Below are 17,689 nucleotides of genomic sequence, written 5' to 3' on the forward strand. Positions count from 1 at the left end.
TTGGTGGATAACTGCATGAAGCCATAAAGAGTTGCCATTTGATGCCTTGTGGACTTTCCTTTACATTAAATCAATACTGCTTTACACTGCATAACTTCACTTGGGTGATATAATGGAGAATGCAAAATTTGTGATTGTTTCAATGAGAAATGCACACACAAATGTAAATATTAATATATATGTTAGGCTTTATATATACATGTGCATAAAAGTTATCTTTAGAATGTCTCCATCTACATTGAACAGGAGAAATGCCTTAACAATGAGTCAGAGCATGGAATGTTGATCTGTTAGGAACTCTCTACAAATGTCAAATGCATGTGCCTAGTGACTAATTTGTCCAGCATGAATATTATATTTTTCCTAATGGTTTTCAAAATGATGAAGTGTCACTTTTGTTTACAACATGCATTTACTGTCATTCATCTCAACAAATGGCCTGTGCAGATGATTAACATTTACAACTCTAGGTATCTCTTTGCTCATTTATATCTCCTTAAATATTAACTTCCCTTTTAAATCTGCTTAATGTATAGAGACATACTGTTGCCCTTTGGGCACGCACAAAGGCGTTTACACTGACTAGTGAGACCAGTGTAGACTTCCGCTGTTGCTTTCCAAATCTTCTTTGAAAACTTAGATTTTCCTCTTCAGTGGGTGCAGGTTTTTATATTCTCTCACAGCGTTTAGATGAGCATTTCTTCAAAAGCCAAAAATGGTGTCAAAGAGAAGTGCACCTTCCAGGCATCATCCTCTCAGCGCCTATGAAGTCACGTTTGCAGTGCTCTTTGCCATTTTGCTGGTTCTCTGTGCTGGGTTAATTGCAGTGTCCTGGCTGGCAATCAAGGAATCAGAAAAAGGTGAGTCCCTGGGAGCTGGCTACTGAAGGCACTCTGAGAGGCATGTACCTACTTTAATCGCGTTATCCTGTCAGGATCTTCTATTCATTGCTGAGTCTTTCATGACAAGATATTTATTTGGTATTCAGATGCTTTGCTGTAGTTCACTTCGTAGAATATTAGAAAAATTAGCTGGTCTTTAATTAAAAACTTACCTCAGAATTCAAACATGAAACTAAAGTTTTTAAATAAAAAAATGTTAAGTATGTTTCTCAGTTTCAACATATAACAAAGTAGGTTTTATAGCCTGTGGGTTAATTCTGATAGGATTTCAATCACAAACATATAAAGTGTTGTTGACTATACAAATTGCTAAATAGTTAAAGAAAGTACTATTTATTTCTAGAGAATGATATATTCATTCTCTTTTTAGGCTAACAATTTTCGTTGCAATAATATAAGGGAATGTGGATGTAAATGTAGAATCATAAAGTTCTGAAGCTGCCTGAGTAGCAAACTATGATAAACAGGAAAAAAATAAGAAGTGGTAACTATTATTTAGAGCGAAATTATATGCACCAACAACTTTTCAAGGATCTCCAAATGTATTCTGTCATTACAACAAACCTACAAGTTACCTTCATTTTATAGGTGATGATCAGAGACAGAGAATTTAGGTAACTTGATTAAATTTGTAATCATTACCAGGTAGTGGAAGATTCCAAACTAGACAATCCAATTCTAGGACTTATGCTCTTAAATAGTATTTACTCATTTATACAGTAAACTCTAAAATAGTGATAGCACAGCAACAATCTGAGTATTGGATTCATTTTTTTCTGAGAAAAGTTTTATAGTTTTTAAATTATGGATTACTGTAAATATGATTATATTATTTCCTTTTGAAAATTCACAAAGGTAAAAACCTTTTCATGTGAGTGATTTTGATTTTACTAAGAAAATTCTCAGTCTTTGAGTAGCTTTTTTCCTCTAGTACAGTGGTCGGCAAACTGCGGCTCGCAGCCACATGCGGCTATTTGGCCCCTTGAGTGTGGCCCTTCCACAAAATACCATGTGCAGGCGTGCGCGTACTGTGCGATTGAAACTTTGTGGCCCATGCGCAGAAGTCAGTATTTTGTGGAAGTGCCACACTCAAGGGGCCAAATAGCCGCATGTGGCTTGCGAGCCGCAGTTTGACGACCACTGCTCTAGTAGATAAGTTTAAATAAGAATTTTATAAATATAATTTGTATTTTTAAAAAATAATTCCAATATAATCTCTCGTTTATTTAAATACCATAGTCATATATGAGGGATTTTTTTTAAAATGAAAGAGGTCTTATGGATATTTTATATGATTATATGAACAATTAAATAAATTATAGAAGTTCTCTTAGACTTAGAGAAAAGCAGCTACTTTGGTCTTACTTAAACACTGTGAATCACTTCAAGGATATACTAGTATCATCATTTGGAAGTCCACTGGACTCTTAGATCTCAATAAAGAAGCAAAAGTAAGTTATATTACAAGTAAAATAGAAAATAAATATTTATAAATATAAACATGATTTAATAGTGAACAACTTGCATAAAAGGATTTGAGTTATATCTATAGTAAAGCAGAAGACGACATAAGACATATTACTTTCAATATACATTGTTTTGCTTTTTATTGGAGATCATTTTAGAGTTAAAAAAAGATTGTGAAATGGTTGAGTTTATATAACCATTGCTCAGCTTTCCCTAAAGTCAATATCTTGAATACTAGCATACATAGCACAATTGTCATGGCCAAGAAATTAACATTGGTACAATTATTAACCGAACTGCACATTTCATTTAAATTCCATGGGTGTTTTTTTTTCATTAATGTCCTTTATCTGTTGAGGATCCAGTGAAGACTCCTACATAAGATTTAATGATCATGCTTCCTCAGCCTCTGATTCATGACTTATTTTCTTGTCTCAGTTTTTCCTTGTCTTTCACATTTAAGCATGCAAATCCAAATGTAATTTTGAGTATTAAAAAAACACAAAGTAATGTAAATAATGTGTTACATCAATTATGAAATTATAACTATTTAAACTCAATGTACATTTATTATTTGGAATATTATTTCTAGTGTTTCTTCTGAACTGGGAAATTTGTTGTAAATATATGATCGATTCTGGCTTCTAGAGTCATCCAATTCTGTGCCCCAATTCCATATCTGCCACTTATGACTTCTATTGGTCTGGGAATTTTTCTTAGTGAATCTAAGCTCCAGTTTTCTCATCAGGGAAAAGAAGAAATAACATCTTGTCATGCCAGATCAATGTGAGAATTATGTATCATTGTTATTACATGTATAATGATCTCATTGTTGTGTAAGTTTTAATTGAAATGATTCATTTTAAATATGAATATATAGCAAAGGAAGTATTCTGATAAAGGCATTACGCAGGACACTTTTAATTAAACATTTTTAATGTTGAGATTATTGTAGGTGTCCACCTTTTGCCCCTTTGCCACATCCACCTTCCCACACCTTCCCCTCCCTTGGCATTCCCCACACTATTGCCCGTGTCCATGGGATATGCAGATAAGTTCTTAGCTAATCTCTTCACCTTCCTTATCCAGTCATCCCCACCCCCCTCCTCTCAGGCACCAGCCAGTATGTTCCATGTATCCATGTTTCTGGTTCCATTTTCATCAGTTTATTTTGTTCATTAGATTCCACATATTAGTGAGATCATATGGTATTTGTCTTCTTCTGACTGGCTTATTTTACTTAGCATACTACTCTCTAGGTCGATCCATGCTGTCGCAAAGGTTAAGCATTCCTTCTTTTTTGCATCCACATAGTATTCCGCCGTGCAAATGTACTACAGCTTTTTTATCTACTCATCTGCTGATGGGCACTTGGGCTGTTTCCTGATCTTGGTTATTATAAACAATACTGCTATAAACATAGGGATGATTATATTCTTTCTGACTGGTGTTTTGACATTCTGAGGCTATATTCCCAGAAGTGGAATCACTAGGTAAAAAGGTAGCTTCATTTTTAATTTTTTGAGGAATCTCCATGTTGTTCTCCACAGTGGCTACACCAGTCTGCATTCCCACCAACAGTGTATGAGGGTTCCCTTTTCTCCACGTCGTCGCCAACACTTGTTGTTTGTTGATTTATTGATGATAGCCATTCTGACAGGTGTGAGATGGTACCTCATTTTCATTTTTATTTGCATCTCTCAGATGATTAATGACCTTGAGCGTCGTTACATGTGTCTATTCGCCAGTAATGCAGGTCTTAATGGTACATTTTAGTACCCATGTTTATATTCAATTTGTTAGCTTTAATTCCTTACACTTTTAAATGTTGAGGTAATATATTTTCTGCAGCTTTCTCAATAACTTCCCTAATAACAACATTCACCATTTAATGGCAAAAGGTCACACATGCCCATTTTGTAATAATTAGAATGAAAGAAGGAGCTTCAAAGCTATGTTTCAAAGTAGCTCACACAGAAATATGCACAGCAGTCCTCAAGCAGAAGCCAGCAGTGACCCTGGATGCTAGGTGTTCAAGAAATAACTGAAAGCAACTACAAAACTTTTAATGGTCCAGTTCTCACCATGTTTCCCTGAATCCGTATCATAATTGGTGGAAGTTGATCATCCCTGTATTTTCCAACAGGAATCTCAATAGCAAAAAAAAAAAAAAAAAAAAAAAAGCTTGGAAGCATGGTAGTATAGGTTAGGCTTCAAAGAATGCAAAAAAAAAATAAATAGGGCAGACAAGAAGTTTAATATTTAATCTTTTAAAACAACCAGATAGGAGGGTAAAAAGGAGCTGATTGTGACACATGAAGGCTGCAAAGTAAACCAGAAAAACTACAGCACAAACACATCAAGCAAGAACTTTATGTCTTAACTAGGATATGCATATTCTCTTATAATTCACGTGTTAAGTGTTTTATTTCTTATTGATTTATTTAGATGCAGTATTTGGAAACAGTTATGAAGCCAGAGGGACCCTGAAAATAACATCAGGAGCTACATATAATCCTAATTTGCAAGACAAACTCTCAGCGGATTTCAAAGTTCTTGCTTTTGACCTTCAGCAAATGGTAGGAGACTGTCTCTCTTCAGCTGGTTTAAAATTTCATAACATAGTTTCACTAACTACTTGCCAAAAGATACATAGATCCTGCTTTCTTGCTTTGAAAGGAATTAATAAATAAATGTAATGTGCCCAGGATGCTTAAATGTCTGAGCCTCGTCACTACAGAGAAGGAAATGACCCCTAATCCAGTTCTAAGCAGAACTTAAATATTACTATTGAAATGTTGAAACAAAAGTTCAAATCTTAAATTTAATATATTTTTAAACCCTTTCTCTTTTTAGATAGATGACATCTTTCAATCAAGTAATCTGAAAAATGAATATAAAAACTCAAGAGTTTCACGATTTGAGTGAGTACAGCTCAAAATTTTTCTGTTGGTAGAAAAGGAAGCACAGCATCACAAAATAATGATCTTCTTGTTAGTATTTGTAAAATAATGTCACTCCTTTTAGGAGAAAAGGGAATATTTTAAACTGTCAACATTGTTGTGAGGACTGATAAACTTTCATATTAGTAGCAAATAATAATAATTACTGAATAATTGATCTTACGTTAACATGTTTCTCTCTCCTGAGGGTGAAATCTGCAGAGACACAGGGAGGGAGCTGAGTTGAACGTGTGCAGAACAGTATCTGGTTTGCTATGAACTGATGGAGGAAGCTTGCTTATTACACTTCATTTACACGTTAAGTCATAAGCGAGAAGGGACCTGCTTAGTTGTGCCCCGAGAACATAAGACTGTACCGAGAATATAGTAAGTGCTCAATACATGAATGAATCTTAGATGAATAGGATCATGACATAATTCTTCTATGGATACTCGTATCAGAAGTTTTCTTCACTGCAAACTACCAAAAGGCCTGAGGAATAAGAATATGAACCAGCAGGAAATTGTGATGCCAGTTAGAATCTAGAAAGCTAAGTGAATAGGGAAAAAGTCTAAGAGAGGGAGTTTCATTTTAAAAAAATAGAGGAAACTTCTCTTTTCTGCAGAAATGAAATGGAGGAAAACAAGCAACAAAAGTCAAGATAAGCCTCGGGGAACATGACTTATGCCCTTTAAACATTTAAGTCAGCTGGGCCGATGGCAGTACACCTTAGTTACAAATGTCCATCTCACATATTCTTTCACATGGAGGTAAATGAGTGCTAGCTTCAGGGTTGCTGGTGCCCTGCAATTGAAAGTAATTATCATAGTCAAGGAAGATGGTCAATGAGAAACCTCCAAGCCTACAACTTCAAATGAAATCACAATGGAAGAGGGCTAGACCAGAGAGCAATGGCCTCATTGTACGTTTTCATGACAACTCAAAGTCACTGCCTATAAAATGTGAATAGCCACTCATTTTACTTATATTCATGTATCATTTAATACATGTGCATCATTATAATGTGCTGACTAATGTTGCTAGGCAGCTATGTAAACAGAGGTGGGCAAAAGTGGGTTTATAGTGGTTTGTATGGAAAGAGACATGCTGGTTATGATTATTACAATGGTTTTATTAACTCAAAAGAATGTCACAATGTAACTGTAACCCTCCTTTTGCCCATCCCTGTACAGTGTGTGTCTTAGGAATATAGGAGAAAGAAAGATTTTAAAGGGCATAGTCCAGCATTTGCTTGCCTGCTTTGGCCTGGAATACCAACAGCCTCAGAAGGAAGTTCACCCTCATCCAACAAAAGAAAGAGATTCAGCCATATCTGGTTTGGCTCAGTGGATAGAGCATAGGCCTATGGACTGAAGAGTCCCAGGTTCGATTCCCAGTCAGGGCACATGCCTGGATTGCAGGTGATCCCCAGGAGGGGGTGTGCAGGAGGCAGCCAAACAATGATTCTCTCTCATCATTGATGTTTCTATCTCTCTCTCCCTCTCCCTTTCTCTCTGAAATCAATAAAAATATATTTTTCAAAAAAGAAAGAGATTCATCCTTTTTAAAACAGTTCCTTCATGTAAAGATATCTGAAAAAATTAGGAATCCATTTCCAAGGTCACTGTGAACATCATTATTATTACTGTTTTATTTTTTCTTTATAACTTCAGTTGCTAGAAAATTAGTCCATATTCTCAATGAAGTCTGTATTTCCTTAGCTCTTACCCACTGATCCTAGTGGTAGTTATTAATATTTTATAGAATAAATGTTCATATCTCAGTCTTTCAAATACCTGAAGACTATTTCCAGAGTTGTTATACTAAAATTAGGTACTGTCTCGGGTTTTGCCTCAGAAACTCACTCTCGCCTTTTATTTCTCCTCCCACCCACCGCCACCCACCGCCACCCCGCCACAAGGGGTTTTAACAGCAGTCCTGCCATATTACCTGTATGCCCTCAAAAGCATCCTGCTTCCCCCTTCACTGCCTGGACCTCATTTCTTCCTTGTTATCTATTGCATTATCCTTAGGATTCATCCTACATGCCATTAAGAACCAGTCCATGTTGCCTCCTCAGGGGATGCCCACCTGCCAATCTAGGCCTGGTTAGCACCTCGTACCTACAGATAAAGTAACAATCCTCATACTGCAATGCAATTGTCAGTTTGCCTGTCATCTCACTAGACTGTGAGCTCCCTCAGGGCAGAGAATGTGTCCTTGACATCTGTATTTTCAGAATCAAGTTAATGTCTGGCTCAGAGTACGGGTCCTATAAAGTCCTAGCAAATGAATGAGCCATTTTTTAACACCATTTCTTTAACACCTCACATATATTGAGTCTTAGGTTAGGTGTTACATGTTTTCCTTTGACCCATGTTTTACAGATATAAAAATCAGTATACTATACTCTTACTTTGGCCTTAACTTTCTGTTAGAATAGAATTCTAATGAAAAAATAATTCTAAACTAGTTCTCATTGTATATCCATGACATCTCAATGCAGTAGCCAGCCAGCCCTATCCCCACCTACTGTCTCCATTCCTATCTGCAATCCCAGGCTTCTGCTCCTGTTTGCCAGGTTTATTATTGCTGATAGCAGCCTCTTTTATTGGCCCCCTGTCAAGGCTAGGAGGAGACACGTGGACTCTCAGGAAAGGTGAACTTCTCTTCCTGAAAGTGCTATTTTTTTCTTAATATTTATTCAATATTTATTCTGTGAGGGTAAAAGCATGCATGCAAGATTTTTTTAAAAAAACTTGAAGCTATTGGCCTACTTTGAAGTGAATGGAACTAATTTCTCTTTTCCAGTTTTGTAGAGGATTGAGTGTGGAGATCTGCATTAAACCACCAACTCGGGCTTATTTCTCAAGTGTGAATGCTCCTGGAGGAGAGGTGTCTCAGGCGCTGGCCTCTCCTTCCCTGGGTTCTGCCCAGTGGAATCTGTACAGAGCATGATACCCATTGCAGAGCTCACTGGGATAGCTCTCTGAATGGGACTTTTCATTTCACTTGTTATAATGTGCTGGGTAACTTTGTTTTTACTAGACTGAGAACATTTGCTGAGTATAGACTTTTATATATAGGCCTGGTGGGTTATGAAAACCCCAGCCTTTTCTTTAACATTTAATAAGTAATTTTTATTTCTCTGAATGCTAAAGTCACTATATTTGAAACTACATTGTTTCAGCTGAGGAATTTTTTTTCTCCTTCTTTATAGCTACCTAGGAGACCAATATAGTCCCTAAACCTTGATACACATTTTGTAATGATTCTCAAATAATATACTTCATCCATGTAGAAATACGTCTTTGAGTTGTATATGAATGACTTTTAAAAGATGCAAAGACATCTTATGCAAATGTCTATAAGATAAATTGCAGGTCAGTACTTTGGGAGCCTGAGAAAGATAGGGAAAGAAATTCAGAAGCAGGGAGGAAAGTACAAGCAAACATGCAAACATGTAAGTTTACTTGGAATAACTCACATATAAAATGGCATATTTTGCTCACAGGAAAAGTGGCTGATTCCTAATTAGCTTTATAAATTATTTGAATTTAAAATTCCAATTGATAAAATCAAGAAACAAATAAGTGAGGTCCAACGATATCCACACTCATTGTGAAAAATGCATCTAAAAATCCTTTAAAATACCTGTTTCCTTTTTTGTTGCTGATTTTTAATTAAACTCTCACCACATGATTGTGTGTGTGTGTGTGTGTGTGTGTGTGTGTGTGTGTGTGGCCACTCGCAGGTCAAGCAAATGGTTGGCTCCCCTGTGGGAACACTTTCTGTTATTCTGCTGTATGGGAAGTGCTTTGACTCAGAGAGCATTTAGCAGCGGGTTCTTTTAATGAAGCGCTGTTTACCCTCGTGGCAATAGGAAGCTTACCCTGCCCTTTGAGCACAGATGAGTCACAAAGTTAGCAAAGAAAAGACTTTTGTTTACTCAGCAACCCCAGAGGTTATCAATATCATTAAGGAAAATAAGAGATAAGAAACATTTTGATTTATAGCACACAGGCTCTCTGTACAATGATAGGATTTATCTGCTTTTACAAAAAAAAAAACAAAAAAAAAAACTCAGATATTTTACTGGAACAAGTACTTTGAAGTGAAGACGGCCATTGTTTCTTTTTTATATTCCTAAAGGAAGAATTCTCATTTACCATAGTAAATAAAATCAATTTCAGAGTGGTGCTGTAGAGATCATTACTAAACTACTAAAATAACATCTTAGTGTTCTATTGGGTCAAACACAAGTGTTTATTATGGTTTGCCTATTTCTCCTATACGTACACCTCTCTTATCTCAACATTTCCATTGAATAAGAAAACAAATGTTAAAGAATACAACTATATGTGGACATAGGATCTGTAACTCCTGTCTTTGCAAAGCATACATTATTAAGTGCAATGTATAATTCACAAGTAAGAAAACACATCTTTCTTAAAAGGTGTTTTATGCCTGAGGATGAACTAATCCAGTTACTTTCAAGTCAGTGAAGAAAAATTCCATATTTGTACTCTCTCTACCAAAAATATCTTCCCTCTCTTATTGCCTTAAAAAAATAAAAGTGTTCAGTCAAATTAAACATGTGGAAATTATATAAAGAGAAACCTCAGATTCAGTCAAAATTAAAACTACTGTGCAACCAAGGAGAAGGAGACATGGAATCGAAGGCACAGAAATTAATGGATTTGTTCGCTCTCACTTTATTTTAATCATATTTAATCCTGTCCATTTAATTATTTAAGGGGTGAGGATGTTAAAGAGACAAAAGAAGAAGGAGAAGGCAAGGAGGGAAGGGGCTGGAGACAGGGAGGAAGAGAGAAGCGGGAAGATTCTCTCTCTTGAAAGTATGGAGGTTATAAAATATAAACATATTTCACATATGGGTAAGTTTGAGGAACCCTAAACTAAATAGTTACTAAGGAGTCTTGTCGCTTGCAAGATTTGGTTACTATGATTTAAGCAAATAATTGGAAAGTTAAGCATCGTAAGATTTTTAAATTATTCAATAGAGGTGAAATGTGTAATTATTGTATGAGAGTATCCTGTTTACTTCAAAGATGAAAAACCAACTACATAGAAAGAAATCACTTCTGCTAAACTGTGAACCTAAATAGTAGCACAGACATTAAGAAGGAATATGCTACCAAGGGCAGATGCTGATCTACCATGATTTTGAGGGAACCTTTTGATTCTGCGTATAATCATTTAGGGAGAAAACAACACCTATTCTAAGTTCTACCAAGATAGATATATGGACAGGTGGATAAAGAACTCTTCTGGAGTTGACAAAATCCTCCAAGAAGATCATTAACTTATAGCTATAGCAAGGATATGAGCATAACTGCCTAAATTTTGGAACTAGTAAGCATAACATGCAAAATTTGGCTCTCCCTGATCTAGCTTTTAAGGCTCCAGGTATACCCTGAGTACCCCCAGTTTACCAAGGGCTACAGAAATGAAAATCAGCTGAAGTGTGTGTCCCAAGGGGTAGTATCCCTTTCTGAGGGAAATAGAAAGGTAGGCAGGAGAAGAAAGATCTCTCAACTATCCCTCCTGGGCCAAAAATGTATTTTTTTGTTGTTGCTACTGTTGTTTCTTTAAACTGTAAACAAATAACCAGTGAATAAAACTTTTTAAGTGCATGCTTCAGAACAGGGAATAAAATAAAAAGGAAGGTGACTTGGGTTATATAACTGAACTCTAATGTTATGGTCTGAGATGGCATAGGCCAGGTAATCCTGACCCTAGACAGTAAGAATGAATACCTGTAAGTCTCTGATAATGCAGGTGTGCTTAATGTCTTTTTTCTCTCCTTTAAAATAGAACAAATTTGGATATCTTCTATTAAGAATAGAGAAAAGTATGGATACAGATTCATTGCTATAAGCTTGCTATCAGGTCTTCATAAAGTATACAAGAAAATTTTCTCTGAAATCAGTGAAACTACCTTAGACTTTTCTCTACTAAGAAATTATCTGTGAGAAATTACAAATCTACACTCTCCATTCATTCAAACAGTAAAATATGAGTAAATCTCATGAAACTACTTGCTTTGGCTTAATTTAAACCAGGTGACCCTGGAAACAGCCTGCCCTGAACATTCGTGTGCTTATGTGGAACTCAGATTCCCATTCTGCATCTGTTTGTGTTCTTGGAAAAACATGCCGGCTTTTAATTCATTTTTCTTCCTTCTGTAAAATGAAAATAATATTTGATATTGCCTACCTTGTACAGGTGTAATGAGGATTAACAAGGTGATAAATGTAATAATTTAAAACACATCTTACATGAATTGAGCACAAATCACCCGAAAAATGCTGACTTTTTCCTCTTGTGTCATTTTTTGCTTTGCAGAAATGGCAGCATTATAGTCAAATTTGACCTTTTCTTTGACCAGTGGGTGTCAGATAAAAATGTAAAAGAAGAACTCATTCAAGGCATCAAAGCAAATAAATCCAGCCAACTGGTCATTTTCCATATTGACTTGAACAGCATTGATATCACAGGTATCTGTGAACATTATTTGATTTCTTTGAATCATTAAGCTATGAAATTAAAATCCTAGTGCTATACCAGGAAGCAATGGGATCACCCTTGACTTCCAGAACATGTCTTATTGCTTGAAGTAACACATTTATCTGAGAAATGTGAAATATGGAGAAACCATATTTGAAGAACATATCAGTGAGGAAAACTTTATAAAATATAAAATATCAAAATGTCCTACAAAAAAAGAAAATTAAAAAAATGTCCTACAAATATTGGCATGCATACATGTTTATGGGTCTCATCATATTCTTGGTATTAGTCTGGCACACCCTGATTTCCCAGAAACCCTTCCTCAGAAAGTGACACTCAGTAGTTTCTGAGTCATAGACATTAGATTACAAGGTCAGGTAGCAAGTCCAGTCTCAAATTGAGAACCTAAAGGGTGAAAGGAACATGAGGGGCCAATAAGTTTCATTTATCCTGGTTACTTATCTAGACTAATAAAAAGGTAATATGCTAATTGACTGGACATCTTCTGGACGACCTTCTGGATGTCCTTCCTGACAAAGCCACAGTGGCAAGGCTGAGGCAGAGGTGGTTAGGGGTGATCAGGCCAGCAGGGGAGAGCAGTTAGGGGGATCAGGCAGGCAGGTGAGTGGTTAGGAGCCAGTGGTTCCAATTGCGAGATGGATGTCCAACTGCTGGCTTAGGCCCAATCCCATAAGACATCCTTTGGTTTCCTTCAGATCTTATGTAGTTGTCATAGTTTTGTTAAGGAAAAAAATACGCATATTTTTAAAACTATTAAACATGTTAAAGAGTGAAGAAATAGCTATTTTTTTATGTGAAAAGTAATGTATACTCAGACAGGACTTAGTTCCCAGCAGATATTATGTACAAGATTATTTTGGTGTCTTCCATAAGTTTCAGAGCAACACCATTGGTTCTAGGTCTGACAAGATCAGGTGTGTAATATTACATTAGCTACCTTAAATATAAGTTATATTCTATATAACAATGATAAATAGATATTTTATGAAATGATTAAAAAAGCAAACTTTTTACATAAGCAAATTTTACAGAGAGAATATACAGACTCTGGAAATTCATCAAATGTATCACAATCAAATAATAACAGCAGCATTTAACATGAAATAAGATAAAACAAGACCCCTATTTGAATGAATATTCCAACTGCACTCAATGTTTTGTAAGTCCAAGCTTTAAATCCACTTTGCTTTATTATAGCATCTTTGGAGAGTTTCCCTACTTTGAGCCCTGCAACAACTTCAGGTCAGTACGATGACATTTTAAAAACGAACTTGGTGACCATCAAACTCCATGACATTACAGAAGGATTCCTTTTTGAGTAGCTGTTTCTGAGACTCTTAGTCTTTATATTAAAATGTAAGAAGCAGACATTTGGAAAGAAATAATGTAGTTCATAATGGGCAGGTTTCCTAACGCCCAGTTACATCTGCCAAGGATATGCATTTCCAATTCCGTGTTTTACACTCTATATACATAGGTATACATGCATGAGTGTGAGTGCGCGTGTGAGTCACTGAGCATGTCTCCTTACCTCTCTGAAAACCTGTTTCTCATAAATCATGAATGTCTTAATTTTTCTGAATATTTCGGAAGTCATCCCAAATATCAAATTTATATATGTGATTTTTAAAGTGAAAAGTGTATGTGTGACCCCAAAATAAAGCTCTGATCATACAGTCTTAGAGATGAAACCATAACATTTATGAGTCATTAGGAATAAGGGGAAGAAGGTTTCAAAATGAATTGCACAGCTTGGAAAGGAGATTGTAAGTTTGAATGTTAACTTTGCTCTACTCCAATATTTTCTTCACTCCCTCTTTCTAACTACAATTGATCACTACTGCTCTTTAAAAGTAGAACTTTGTTTTATCAAGATCACACCACTATCAAAATAGTTTGCTTTGGTAAATTATCAATAATTTTAGAATTAACTGAGTTATCTTAAAATGTAAAATTATTCTTTTATAGAAAAATCACTTAAATTGAAGTCATAGCTATGAATATTAATCTTGGCTCTGCCAACACTTTACTTCTCTGAAAATCTGTTTCTCATAAATTGTAACTAATACAATCTTTCTGAATATTTCAGAAGTAATCCCAAATATCAAATTTACGTATAAATGATTTTTAAAGTGAAACTTGTTATCCTATATAATAAAAGGGTGATATGCAAATTGACCCTAACAGCAGAACAACTGGGAATGACTGGTCACTATGACACACACTGACCACCAGGGGGTATTCTCTATACTCATGACCATTTTTATAATATTTGAAAGCCTCTTTTTAAAAAATATTTACTTGGGCCAGGTACTATATTTTACAAACATTACTTCATTTAGTTCTCAAAATGATCCTGTACAAAGGTAATAATTTTTTCATTTAAAGAGTCATACAGCTATTTAGTGTCAAACTCAGGAATTTAAAGCAAGTCCTTTGTACCCCAAAGCCTATGGTCTAAGCAAGCTTCTATTTCAAATAACATCAGATTAACCTAGAACATTTAAGTCTACAGCCAGTACAAAATTAATGAATCCCATATTTAGCTATTATTAATAACTTTAAAACATCATCTTTTATACTTAAAACATCAAAGATGGCCTGGCCAGCATGGCTTGGTGGTTGAGCATCAATTTATGAACCAGGGGGTTGAGGTTCAATTCCTAGTAGGGGCACATGCCCGGGTTGCGGACTTGATCCCCAGTATGGGATGTGCAGGAGGCAGTCAATCAGTGACTCTCTCATCATTGATATTCTTATCTCTCTCTCCTTCCTCTCCCTTCCTCTTTGAAATCAATAAAAATACATTTTTTTAAAAAAATAGATAGATGACTTAAAAAATCTAATAACCTCCATTCTACAATTCTAAAGATCAATGAAAAGATTTATTCTTAGATCCAGGTACAAATGATATATTCTCAAGTTAATAGGTACTAAATTCAAAGTAACTTAAAAGCTGTCAAGTTGAATGTTAAACAGGAAGAATATACAACAAATTCCTAATAATCGGTTTAAAATATAATAGTTGTTTTAATGTCATTTCTTTTATTTTATAGGCAAATTAACAACCAACAGTCCTCTGACAACCACAGGTCAGTTTTGATAATATTATCTTTTTTGTTTTAAAAAAGTTTTCACTAATGTTTCATTCTAGGCTTCTGAGAATTCTCTAACACAGTAGTTAATATTACCCCTTTTATAGATAAGAAAACTAGAGCTTTAAAATGTGCACTTTTAGCTTTAGATTTCACCAAAAGTTAATAACATATTTTGTGCTAATGCCTGGATTGTCCGACCTCACTCCAGTCCTTTATGAGAACTGAGGTTATTATCTATTGCTAAGAATGCCACCGATGGGATAAAAATGTAGGTTTCAGACATGCTTGCTCCTTCCTATGTTAACTTTAAAAATAAAACAGCCAATTATTTTACACAAAATTGGCTTACTCAGGAATTGCCAAAGGCATTGCAATTTGGGACATGCAAGCTATGACAAAACCAAGAGAATGTTACTTTCTAAAAAAGTGGGGTTCGGGGGAGCAGCTATTAGAAACAAGATGCCATTGGAAGATAGGGGAATTTGAAGTGTAGTGGCTTCCCATTGGCTGAGTCATGGTGGTTTATTATTGGCTGAGCCTGTTGCTAGACAAGGAGAAAATCTTTCTCCTGCTAAAATCTGCAAGGTTCATTGAGTGTTGTGTGTGAGAGAGCTTCTCCTGCCAGGCTTTCTGACTTCATCTCAAATGAGATTTTTAATTTTTCTTTATTGTTAAAAGTATTACAGCTGTCACCGTTTTTTCCCCCTTTTACCCCCTCCACCCCAGGCCTTTGAGGTGTGAAAATACAAATACATTTTAAATGAGATTTTTTTTTTAATGTATTTGTATTTTCACACCTAGTAACACCCACAGGTACTGGTTGCCAAACCAAGACCAAAGTAGCCTTGATTCATTCATTCAACAATTTTTCATTAAGTGCCTACTTTGTGCCAACTCCCGGTGTGTATCTTTGATGTGACAATTTATCTGAATTTCTAGCAATTATCTACTGTTCTTTTGTCTATCTGCTGGTTCACTAAAGCAACTTCTCTGGCCCTAACTTAACTGTCATGTTGAATGGCCTGCATGTGTCCTCAATCTCATCCAGTAAACTCCATACAGGCAATCTTGCATAGATCTTCAGTTCCTAAAATAATAATGCCATTTTTGTGTTATTGTTATATACATACATGAAGAGGACATTTCTGTGTAAATACCCTTCTGGGTAAGACTGAACAATTCTTGTATAAAATGGTTGATGTGATGTTTGAAAATCAAAGAATGCTTTATGAAACAAACCATTACACCTCCAAACTCATAGAGGTCTTTTATGGTAGGATAAACCTGCCTGCTGTTGTATTTACTTGTTATTCGTATAGTCGTACAACATATAGAAAAATAAAACTACTCTTCAGGCCATAGTCTCTTCTCCAAAGTGAAAGACTATGGCATCTACAATCACCTTTCAACACACTTTCAAAGCATGGTCTTAGGATTGATAAAGGTTAGTTTGTTTAGCCTAAAAGTAAACTGAAAAAATAATTGAATATATTAAGATTAATTTATTTTCAAAATGTTGACAATCAGTAACAAATATTAAAATTAGAGTCCTGTTTTCTATTTGTCTGTGTGTTGATTCACTGAATGATTCATATAATCCAAGTTATTGAGGACCCCTTTCCACATATTTCTCTTAGGATATTTAATATCCTAAGAGAAATATGTGGAAAGATCTAGGGGAGAAAAATCAATGTCAAAGCAAGAAATACTTGAACTTAACTTTTTCACTCTTACTCTCCTGAAGATATACCCATCAAAAATATGAGGTGGCTGAACCATATGCCCAATTTCCTCTGGCCAAAGAAATGATGAATGGGGGACAGAGAACATAGGGTAATACTCCTCCCATACTTTTCTCTCCTGGGGAGTAGAGCAGAAATCTCCTTTCCTACAAGAAAACCACGGGAATGGATTAAGCATACATTCAGTCTTAGCTTTCATATTTTAAACAGTTGTTATTCAAAATGAAAAGAAAAAAGTAGCATACAACTCTCAGTCATTAAAAAGGCATGGTAAATCCACCACTAACTAAATTCACCAGTTACTCTATATGTAGTACTTGGCAAGCTACCTAGTCTTTTTAAACTTTATATTAATTGTCCAAAAGATAATTAAAATACATGTCTTAGAGAGTGGTCATGAGAATTAAGGGAGATAAAACAGATACCACAATACTGTCTCCATTCATGACTAGCATAAACAGGGACACAACCAATGTTACATCCCTACTCCCTTCCCTATTCTGAGTGGTTGTTTTTTTTTTAAATTGAATACATTTTTAGCAGAACTTTCAAACACTAAACTAAGGTTAAAATGAGATGATTATACTCAGTAATACTCATTTTAATAGGATCACTTATTTGACAAAAAAATAAAAACCCAAACTTCATTTCTGAAGCTTCCTGTTATTGGAGACTGTATTGAATTACCTTAATCAATCCTCACAGAATTATAAGGTAACTAGGTGGCAAAATATCATATTCCCTCTTTTATTGGATCTATGAGTTCCGAATCATATTTCCCACTTATTCCTCTCAGCCGGCAAGATACTATGGATTTATAGAGGGGAATGAGGCAATTAAACTTGAAAACCGCAGTTTCCAAGCCATAATTTATTATGAATATGCTTTTCAAGGATGTTAAGTTTATTCTCATGTTTATATGCCTGGGAGACAGAGTTTGAGAAAAATCAACAAATGCATGCATCATATACCTGCCGTTAAT

At 35.3% G+C, this 17,689-nt stretch overlaps 1 protein-coding gene across 1 annotated transcript in view; it reads left to right on the forward strand.

The window, feature by feature from the left end:
* The first annotated feature begins 599 nt into the window (after nucleotides 1-599).
* TMPRSS15 (transmembrane serine protease 15) overlaps nucleotides 600-17,689 on the forward strand; it is a 105,221-nt gene continuing 88,131 nt past the window's right edge. The window contains exons 1-6 of the mRNA XM_059686801.1: nucleotides 600-860; nucleotides 4,818-4,948; nucleotides 5,226-5,293; nucleotides 11,682-11,833; nucleotides 13,065-13,109; nucleotides 14,924-14,959. Of these exons, the coding sequence (XP_059542784.1) occupies nucleotides 716-860; nucleotides 4,818-4,948; nucleotides 5,226-5,293; nucleotides 11,682-11,833; nucleotides 13,065-13,109; nucleotides 14,924-14,959 (577 nt within the window). The 5' untranslated portion in view covers nucleotides 600-715. The remainder of the gene's footprint in view (nucleotides 861-4,817; nucleotides 4,949-5,225; nucleotides 5,294-11,681; nucleotides 11,834-13,064; nucleotides 13,110-14,923; nucleotides 14,960-17,689) is intronic.

Source organism: Myotis daubentonii, chromosome 3 (assembly GCF_963259705.1).
Source record: "Myotis daubentonii chromosome 3, mMyoDau2.1, whole genome shotgun sequence".
NCBI lineage: Eukaryota > Metazoa > Chordata > Mammalia > Chiroptera > Vespertilionidae > Myotis > Myotis daubentonii.